We start from the raw sequence: 10,491 nt of genomic DNA, 5'->3' as shown, positions 1-10,491 counted from the left end.
CCCCGTCCGTCTCTCCTCTCTTCCCCGTCCGTCTCTCCTGTCTTCCCCCCGTCCGTCTCTCCTCTCTTCCCCCGTCCGTCTCTCCTGTCCTCCCCCGTCCGTCTCTCCTCTTCCCCGTCCATCTCTCCTGTCTTCCCCCGTCCATCTCTCCTGTCCTCCCCCGTCCGTCTCTCCTCTTCCCCGTCCATCTCTCCTGTCTTCCCCCGTCCATCTCTCCTGTCTTCCCCCGTCCATCTCTCCTGTCCTCCCCCGTCCGTCTCTCCTCTTCCCCATCCGTCTCTCCTGTCTTCCCCCGTCCGTCTCTCCTGTCTTCCCCCGTCCGTCTCTCCTGTCTTCCCCGTCCGTCTCTCCTGTCTTCCCCCGTCCGTCTCTCCTGTCTTCCCCGTCCGTCTCTCCTGTCTTCCCCCGTCCGTCTCCTCCTTCTGTTCCACCTTTTTTACATTTCAAACGTCTCGACTGATTTTTTTCTTTGTGGCAGTTTTAAAAAAACAAATAAATGTATTGACTATGAGATAAATGACAATATTTGCTAGTTTGAAGTAATAATTATTGTACAGAAGCATTTTTCCTCCCTTGTACTGAAAAAAGGAATTAAATGGTTGTACATTGTGTAGAAAACGCCAACAAAAGCCATGAATATTGTGAAGCTTGTCATTTCGTTTTGTGATCACTGTGTATGATTATTGTGTAACTAATGTGCAAAATGTTTGGGATTCTTTTCTAGATCCTCTGATCGAGGACGAACTTCGGTTCTCAGACGAGTGTTCACTGGTTCAGAGAGACACACACACACACACACACACACACACACACACACACACACACACACACACACACACACACACACACACACACACACAGCAGGATGTCAAACATCCGCTTCGTGTCTGAAAATGACAAAAACTTTCAATTGAAGTCGCTGTTGTTCCAAGAGTGTCCGGCAGGGGGCGCCGCTCCTCCTCCGGCAGGGGGCGCCGCTCCTCCTCCGGCAGGGGGCGCCGCTCCTCCTCCGGCAGGGGCGCCGCTCCTCCTCCGGCAGGGGGCGCCGCTCTTCTACACACTGACTATAAACTTGATTTAAAAACGGAACTTTGTGAAGAATTCAGTTCAGTGAAACATTTTATATTAAAATTCACATTAATTCAAAGTTGCGTTATAAAAATAAATCACTTATTTCCTGTTTTCATTTGCAGCTCAATTTAAGTTTTTAAAGTCAAACTATCAACTTTTAGTTTCTTGATCAAAAATAAATCCTTCAGCAGCTGGAGGTGTGTGTGTGTGTGTGTGTGTGTGTGTGTGTGTGTGTGTGTGTGTGTGTGTGTGTGTGTGTGTGTGTGTGTGTGTGTGTGTGTGTGTGTGTGTGTGTGTGTGTGTGTGTGTGTGTGTGTGTGTGTGTGTGTTGAGGCCTCTGAACCAGTGATTACTTCCTGCTGAACACCACATGTTCACTGCTTCCAGCGTTTCCTGTCGTTGCAGAAGCAGATTTAAGAATTTAATCACGTTTCAATGTAGAAAGTTTTTTTAGTTTTTTGCAAAGTGTGACGACGGAGGAAAAAGAAAAAAGGTGATGAAATCAAGTTGAAGTCATTTTTGTTTTGCTGACATCAATCCTGACCTTTTGCACATTCTTGATATTTTACGGTCTTCAAAAAAAGTAAAGAAAATCCTGTCGTTTGAATACTGCCAGTTGATTGACAATTATGCATTGATTGAAAAAATAAGCTAATTTTGGAGAAATAACTTTGTAATATTTATCTCTTGCAAGCTATGTTTAATAAAGGTTGAAACAATTTGCTTCCCACGTCTGACTTCCTGTTTGAGCTTGTTTCATTGAAGCCTGTTGCTCTCTGATGTGTTTCACCTGAATGTCTGATTGTTTTCCTGATGTGTTTCACCTGATTGTAGTCCTGTTGTGTTTCACCTGAGTGTCTGGTTGTTGTCCTGATGTGTTTCACCTGAGTGTCTGCTGTCCTGATGTGTTTCATCTGAGTGTCTGATTATTGTCCTGATGTGTTTTCCTGAGTGGCTGGTTGTTGTCCTGATGTGTTTCACCTGAGTGTCTGATTGTTGTCCTGATGGTGTTTCACCTGAGTGTATGATTATTGTCCTGATGTGTTTTCCTGAGTGGCTGGTTGTTGTCCTGATGTGTTTCACCTGAGTGTCTGATTGTTGTCCTGATGTGTTTCACCTGAGTGTATGATTGTTGTCCTGATGTTTCACCTGAGTGTCTGTTGTCGTGATGTGTTTCACCTGAGTGTCTGATTGTTGTCCTGATGTTTCACCTGAGTGTCTGATTGTTGTCCTGATGTTTCACCTGAGTGTCTGATTGTTGTCCTGATGTTTTCACCTGAGTGTCTGTTGTCCTGTGTTTCACCTGATTCTTGTCCTGATGTTTTTCACCTGAGTGTCTGATTGTAGTCCTGATGTGTTTCACCTGAGTGTCTGATTGTAGTCCTGATGTGTTTCACCCGAGTGTCTGATTGTAGTCCTGATGTGTTTCACCTGAGTGTTTGATTGTTGTCCTGATGTGTTTCACCCGAGTGTCTGATTGTAGTCCTGATGTGTTTCACCTGAGTGTTTGATTGTTGTCCTGATGTGTTTCATCTGAGTGTCTGATTATTGTCCTGATGTGTTTCACCTGAGTGTCTGATTGTTGTCCTGATATGTTTCACATGCGTGTCTGATTGTTGTCCAAATGTGTTTCATCTGAGTGTCTGATTGTAGTCCTGATGTGTTTCACCTGATTGTAGTCCTGTTGTGTTTCACCTGAGTGTTTGATTGTTGTCCTGATGTGTTTCATCTGAGTGTCCTGATTATTGTCCTGATGTGTTTTCCTGAGTGGCTGGTTGTTGTCCTGATGTGTTTCACCTGAGTGTCTGATTGTTGTCCTGATATGTTTCACATGCGTGTCTGATTGTTGTCCAAATGTGTTTCATCTGAGTGTCTAGTTGTTGTCCTGATGTGTTTCACCTGAGTGTCTGGTTGTTGTCGTGATGTGTTTCACCTGAGTTTCTGATTGTTGTCCTTATGTGTTTCACCTGAGTGTATGATTGTTGTCCTGATGTTTCACCTGAGTGTCTGTTGTCCAAATGTGTTTCACCTGAGTGTCTGATTGTTGTCCTGATGTTTCACCTGAGTGTCTATTGTCCTGATGTGTTTCACCTGAGTGTCTGATTGTTGTCCTGATGTGTTTCACCTGAGTGTCTGATTGTTGTCCTGATGTTTCGCCTGAGTGTCTGAATTGTTGTCCTGATGTTTCACCTGAGTGTCTGATTGTAGTCCTGATGTGTTTCACCTGAGTGTCTGATTGTAGTCCTGATGTGTTTCACCTGAGTGTCTGATTGTAGTCCTGATGTGTTTCACCTGAGTGTTTGATTGTTGTCCTGATGTGTTTCACCCGAGTGTCTGATTGTTGTCCTGATGTGTTTCACCTGCGTGTCTGGTGTTTGTCCTGATGTGTTTTCCTGAGTGGGCTGGTTGTTGTCCTGATGTGTTTCATCTGAGTGTCTGCGGTCCGGATGTGTTTCACCTGCGTGTCTGGTTGTTGTCCTGATGTGTTTCACCTGAGTGTCTCTTGTCCTGATGGGTTTCACCGGAGTAGCTGCAGAATGGAATGTGTTCTGGTTGTTGCTAGTTCAGTCAGTCAGCTGGTGACCAGTGTTGGGACTACCGTGTTATTAAGTAACGCGTTACAGTAACTTTGTTACTTTTGCGGTAACTAATTACTTTGAAATAATCTATTGAATCAGTTTTTATTGATGATTCCTACAACTGTTAAATGTTCTGAGTCACAGTTTAATTGTTACACAGCCTCTTTCTACCTGTTTCAATGACGACAATAACTATTGATCCACTGCTTCATGGCAGTGATACTGGGTCAATGAGCACGTTTCAGTTGTTTATCGTTGTCATAACAACCCAAATGATGTTTGGAAGGTTGGAAACGACAAACAAATTAAAACTGTCGGATCAAATCAGTTTAAATGTATTTTCAGTCATTTCATCATTGACTTGCAGGTTCAAGTCACTAGGTGGCGCATTGCACTTGTGGTGGGACAGGATTTACATGAAAGCAAGCCAGAGCACTGGCTCTCCAGGTTAGGAGGGTTAGTAATCCCTCTGGACTAGTAGGACAGGGTTAGTAGAACAGGGTTAGTAATCCCTCTGGACTAGTAGGACAGGGTTAGTAGGACAGGACTAGTAGGACAGGGTTAGTAGAACAGGGGTTAGTAATCCCTCTGGACTAGTAGGACAGGGTTAGTAAGACAGGGTTAGTAATCCCTCTGGACTAGTAGGACAGGGTTAGTAGGACAGCACTAGTAGGACAGGGTTAGTAGGACAGGGTTAGTAATCCCTCTGGACTAGTAGGACAGGGTTAGTAAAACAGGGTTAGTAATCCCTCTGGACTAGTAGGACAGGGTTAGTAGGACAGGACTAGTAGGACAGGGTTCGTAGAACAGGGTTAGTAATCCCTCTGGACTAGTAGGACAGGGTTAGTAAAACAGGGTTAGTAATCCCTCTGGACTAGTAGGACAGGGTTAGTAGGACAGCACTAGTAGGACAGGGTTAGTAGGACAGGGTTAGTAATCCCTCTGGACTAGTAGGACAGCACTAGTAGGACGGGGTTAGTAGCATGGGGTTAGTAATCCCTCTGGATTATGTCACTAAAAGCTTCATGATGTGGAGCTCTAAAGGGACAAACTTCAGGACCGCCAGGGGTCAAAGGGTCGAAACACTAAAAGAACATGCAGATTCAAATCAGGGACATTTTCATGTGTGAACTGCTCTTCCTCCTCCTCCTCCTCCTCCTCCTCCTCTCCGCCATCAGAGCGTTTTGCAGATAAACTCTTATCTTTAGCACCCAGCAGTTTCCACACGTCAGTCATGGTTCCACAGCTCTGGTCTCAGGGTTCATGTAAGGCGCAAGGAAAGCAAGGAGCCTCCAGAGGGTGTCCCAGTGTGTGGACGTCGTTTTCCGTCTGAAGTAGTTCTATTATTGTAAAAAACCAAGAAAGTTGTAAAAAAGAAAGAAAACCTCTTGATTTCACTGTGAAGCTGCTGGAAGTGAAACTTGTTCAAATGTTCTGGAGGGAAATAATGAAAGGTAAACAGGATGTGATGTGATCAAGCAGCAGCAGTGGATCAATAACCTGCAGTCATTCTGCTCTTTGTCCTGGAAACCCCAAACCCAAAGGAGCAGGACCCCTCAATCACTGGAAACCCAAAGGAGCAGGACGCCTCAATCACTGGAAACCCAAAGGAGCAGGACGCCTCAATCACTGGAAACCCAAAGGAGCAGGACGCCTCAATCACTGGAAACCCAAAGGAGCAGGACGCCTCAATCACTGGAAACCCAAAGGAGCAGGACGCCTCAATCACCGGAAACCCAAAGGAGCAGGACGCCTCAATCACTGGAAACCCAAAGGAGCAGGACGCCTCAATCACTGGAAACCCAAGTCTGCTGTTTAATGCCTTTATTAGAAAAATAACCCACAGGGCTTCATACAAAAATACTTATGCGTATCAAACATTTCCTGACAATTGGTTCTGGACAGGTTCTAGACAGGTTCTAGACCCCTGGCAGAGCAGCGAGCAGCAGCTTTAAAGTTGGAGGCAGAATGGAAGCAAAGTGAAGAAGGAATGGAGGTGAAGAAAGACTCTGCAGCTCCACGTTGCTCACTGGCTCTTCTGCCTGGAATGACTCGGCGTGGTGGAGGAGCGCTGGCCACGCCCACCTCCACCAGCACAGAATGACTTGGCGTGGTGGAGGAGCGCTGGCCACGCCCACCTCCACCAGCACAGAATGACTCGGCGTGGTGGAGGAGCGCTGGCCACGCCCACCTCCACCAGCACAGAATGACTTGGCGTGGTGGAGAAGCGCTGGCCACGCCCACCTCCACCAGCACAGAATGACTCGGCGTGGTGGAGGAGCGCTGGCCACGCCCACCTCCACCAGCACAGAAGCAAAGACGTGACGGACCAACCCGGCAACGAACCAGGAAGGGGGACCGACGAGACCCGACAGTCTCTGGAAGGAACAGCTGATTCAGCAATGTAGCGCCACCGACTCCACGGCGCCCCCTGGAGAGCCCCAGCAGGAAGCGGCGGCTGCAGGCCTCCACCGCGTGGCCACGCCTCCAGCGGGGGACGACTTCCTGTCTCAAGTGCTTCGCAAGAAAGTTCCAGTTCCACCGGAGCTTCAACAGACCGGCAGCATGACCACGTTCCCCGTGTTCTCCTCGGCCTGCAGGAGAGGCACACTTAGAACCAGCAGACCAGACCCAGACCCCCCCCCCCCCCCCCCGGACCAGACCCCGGACCCGAGCCGGATGCGGGCTCACCTCAGAGTAGGCTGGAGGCGGAGGGAACTGGAAGGACGGCGCCGTCATGAAGATGGGACTGTCCTCGCCGTCGAAGTCGTCCAGCAGCGGGGTGAGGGCTGGTCCAGCAGGCAGTCCCGGGTCACGTCGCAGTAGCTGGGGGGTCCGGCCGGCCCCCGGAGGGACCCCCAGCTCTGGGAGGCGGAGCTGACCGAGCCCTCCTGGCTGCTCACGCTGCTGCTGCGGCTGCCCAGCCCCGCCGTGCCGATGACCAGCGGCAGCTCCAGGGTCAGTTTGTCGCTGCCCGGGATGTGGACGGAGATCTGACGGAGACGGGACAGTGAGCCGAGGACGGGCCTGCCTGAGGGCGGGCGAGAGCTCGCCATGGCGCCCCCCCCCCATCAGGGCGAGAGCTCGCCATGGCGCCCCCCCCCCCCATCAAGGTGTACTCGCCATGAGGGTGTGCTCACCGTCAGGGCGTACTCGCCATGAGAGTGTGCTCGCCATCAGGGCGAGAGCTCGCCATGGCGCCCCCCCCCCCCCATCAGGGCGAGAGCTCGCCATGGCGGCCCCCCCCCCCCATCAGGGCGAGAGCTCGCCATGGCGGTGTGCTCGCCATCAGGGCGAGAGCTCGCCATGGCGCCCCCCCCCCCCATCAGGGCGAGAGCTCGCCATGGCGGTGTGCTCGCCATCAGGGCGAGAGCTCGCCATGGCGCCCCCCCCCCCCATCAAGGTGTACTCGCCATGAGAGTGTGCTCGCCATCAGGGCGAGAGCTCGCCATGGCAGTGTGCTCGCCATCAGGGCGAGAGCTCGCCATGGCGCCCCCCCCCATCAGGGCGAGAGCTCACCATGAGGGTGTGCTCGCCATCAGGGCGAGAGCTCGCCATGGCGCCCCCCATCAAGGTGTACTCGCCATGAGGGCGCGCTCGCCATCAGGGCGTACTCACCATCAGGGCGTACTCCACACGGATCATGTTGCAGCCCAGCATGGACGCCCGGAGCTTGGGCACCCGGATGCTCTTGCCCTGCCAGGCGTCACACATGCCGGAGATGATGTGGTTCCCTCGCACCGACGACAGCTTCTGGCGGAACAGCTTGGTTCTCCCGTTGGCCTGGTAGCTGTGCTTGGCGATGATGGCGGCTTTGGGAACCACGATGCGGGAACACGTGTTCTCGAACTTGGCGTTGATGCAGATGTCTTCGCCCTCACAGAACCCTCGGCGGTCGATCTTGGCGTTCAGGGACACTTGACCGTCAGGGATGAACATACAGGTGACCTTCTTCTCCTTCATGCCTCCTGTGGGAGACTGAGGACACAGAGCCGTGAGGACAGTTTGAGTGAGGACAGAGCCATGAGGACAGTTTGAGTGAGGACAGAGCCATGAGGACAGTTTGAATGAGGACAGAGCCATGAGGACAGTTTGAGTGAGGACAGAGCCATGAGGACAGTTTGAATGAGGACAGGGCCATGAGAGGACAGTTTGAGAGGTGCTCAGGGGACACCTACCAGCAGATCGGGGGTGTTCACGTCCAGAGGCTCCTCCACCTCAAAGGACGTCTTGCACTCCAGGGTGGGGAGACGAGGTCTGTCCATCTGAGCCTTCACGTAGTAGTGGACGTAGCCAAACTTCCCCTTGTAGGACGACACCAGCTGCCTGTGGGACAACACGTCACTGAGACGGAGTCCAGAGTTGCTCATGGGTCCTGGGCGGCGGCGGTCTTACCCGTGCTGAGGCAGCTCGAACCCAAACGTGTACTGGTACCGGTTCCCGGGCCTCAGGAGGACAGACCCGTCCACATCTGCAGACCAAAGCCCACATTAGAGACCGTCCAGCTCATGTGTTTCAACTTGACCAGGAACTAAACTCCACTTGAACGTCAGAGGACCAGGTCTGGGTCTGGTTCTGGTTCAGAACGTCACCCGTCACCGTGAACAGGTTTCACAATAAAATCCTCCAGAGGTTTAAAAAAGCTTCACATCTGCTACAACAGTGTCATAGACTTTGTTACATCAGGAATCCAGGAGCAGCTTCAGGCCTTCGCCTCCTTTACACTGCTGCTTAGTCAAAGTGGAGGAGGAGCAGGTGAGGAGGAGGAGGGGCAGAGGAGGAGAGCAGGTGAGGAGGAGGGGCAGAGGAGGAGAGGAGGTGAGGAGGAGAGCAGGTGAGGAGGAGGGCAGAGGAGGAGGAGAGCAGGTGAGGAGGAGAGCAGGCGAGGAGGAGAGGAGGTGAGGGAGGAGAGCAGGTGAGGAGGTGAGGAGGAGGGGCAGAGGAGGAGGAGGGGCAGAGGAGGAGGAGAGCAGGTGAGGAGGAGAGGAGGTGAGGAGGAGAGCAGGTGAGGAGGAGGAGAGCAGGTGAGGAGGAGGAGAGCAGGTGAGGAGGAGGGGCAGAGGAGGAGGAGGAGAGCAGGTGAGGAGGAGAGCAGGTGAGGAGGAGGAGGAGGAGAGCAGGTGAGGAGGAGGAGGAGGAGAGCAGGTGAGGAGGAGGAGGGCAGAGGAGGAGAGCAGGTGAGGAGGAGAGCAGGTGAGGAGGAGAGCAGGTGAGGAGGAGGGGCAGAGGAGGAGGGGCAGAGGAGGAGGAGAGCAGGTGAGGAGGAGAGCAGGTGAGGAGGAGGAGAGGAGGAGGGCAGAGGAGGAGGAGGAGAGCAGGTGAGGAGGAGGGGCAGAGGAGGAGGAGGAGAGCAGGTGAGGAGGAGGAGGAGGAGAGCAGGTGAGGAGGAGGAGGAGGAGGAGAGCAGGTGAGGAGGAGGAGGAGGAGAGCAGGTGAGGAGGAGGAGGAGAGCAGGTGAGGAGGAGAGCAGGTGAGGAGGAGGGGCAGAGGAGGAGAAGGAGAGGAGCAGGGGCAGAGGAGGAGAAGGAGAGGAGCAGGTGAGGAGGAGAGGAGCAGGTGAGGAGGCGGAGGAGAGCAGGTGAGGAGGAGCAGGAGAGGAGGAGAGCAGGTGAGGAGGAGGAGCAGGAGAGGAGGAGGGGCAGAGGAGGTGGAGGAGGAGAGCAGGTGAGGAGGAGAGGAGCAGGTGAGGAGGAGAGGAGCAGGTAAGGAGGTGGAGGAGAGCAGGTGAGGAGCAGGAGGAGGAGGAGGAGGAGGTGAGGAGGAGAGGAGCAGGAGAGGAGGAGGAGGAGGAGAGGAGCAGGTGAGGAGGAGCAGGAGGAGGAGAGGAGCAGGTGAGGAGGAGGAGGAGAGGAGCAGGAGAGGAGGGGCAGAGGAGGTGGAGGAGGAGAGCAGGTGAGGAGGAGAGGAGCAGGTGAGGAAGAGGAGAGGAGCAGGTGAGGAGCAGGTGAGGTGGAGGAGGAGAGCAGGTGAGGAGGAGAGGAGCAGGTGAGGAGCAGGTGAGGAGGAGAGGAGCAGGTGAGGTGGAGGAGGAGAGCAGGTGAGGAGGAGAGGAGCAGGTGAGGAGCAGGTGAGGAGGAGTAGAGGAGCAGGTGAGGAGGGGAGGAGAGGAGGAGGAGGAGGAGCAGGAGAGGAGCAGGAGAGCAGCAGCGGAGTCCCCTGGAGGTCCTACCTGCCGGCTGGTCCCGGAGCTGCAGCAGCTCGTCCACCCGGAGGTACTCGGCCTCCTGGCGGCAGCGCTGCTTCCCTTTAGCGTACTCCACCTTGGCGCAGCCGCGGCCGAGCAGCCGCAGCGCCGACACGCGGGTCACCTCGTTCACCTCCACCTCCACCCGGCCGGACACCACGTCCCCGCCGCAGTAGAACGTCTTGCTGGGGTCCGCCAGCACCACCTGGAACGTCTTCAGCCTCTTCGTCATCGCCACCATGTTGGAGCGGCGCCGCGGTCTCTGCTGTAAACAATGGCCGAGGGCGGGTTTTATATGGGCGGCGCGCGCTGGGCATGAGGAGCCCGGATGGACGGCTCCGCGCGGTGCGTGCACACCGCCCTGATTGGTGCAAATCCTTTGTTTGTGTCGGCTTCAGCCAATCAGCGCACAGATGCGACGCGTGGCCACGGCGTGGCGGCGGGGCAGCAGCGCGTGTTCAGCTGATGTGAGCAGGAAGCGGGTCTGTTGTAAACAGCAGCTCCTCCATCATGGCGGCGCTTCTTTAGAACCCTGCTGGACCACTGAGTTACTCCAGAGACACTTTAGCTCTTCTTTAGAACGCTCTCTCTCGCTCTCTCGCTCTCTCTCTCTCTCTCTCTCTCTCTCTCTCTCTCTATCTATATATATATATATAT

At 53.6% G+C, this 10,491-nt stretch overlaps 1 protein-coding gene across 1 annotated transcript; it reads right to left on the bottom strand.

The window, feature by feature from the left end:
• Nucleotides 1-6,199: 6,199 nt before the first annotated feature.
• Nucleotides 6,200-10,144, bottom strand: LOC308147936 (thioredoxin-interacting protein-like; the record flags this gene model as incomplete). The annotated part of the gene is given in 7 exon segments (XM_080521330.1): nucleotides 6,200-6,244; nucleotides 6,342-6,436; nucleotides 6,439-6,643; nucleotides 7,269-7,628; nucleotides 7,829-7,976; nucleotides 8,046-8,121; nucleotides 9,820-10,144. Coding segments are annotated over 7 exon segments (1,185 nt in total). The 5' UTR covers nucleotides 10,076-10,144.
• Between the last annotated feature and the right edge of the window lie 347 nt (nucleotides 10,145-10,491).

Source organism: Blennius ocellaris (assembly GCF_963422515.1).
Source record: "Blennius ocellaris genome assembly, contig: SCAFFOLD_216, whole genome shotgun sequence".
NCBI lineage: Eukaryota > Metazoa > Chordata > Actinopteri > Blenniiformes > Blenniidae > Blennius > Blennius ocellaris.
Note: the sequence above shows the minus strand (reverse complement) of the source record. Positions and strands in the feature narration are given on the sequence as shown.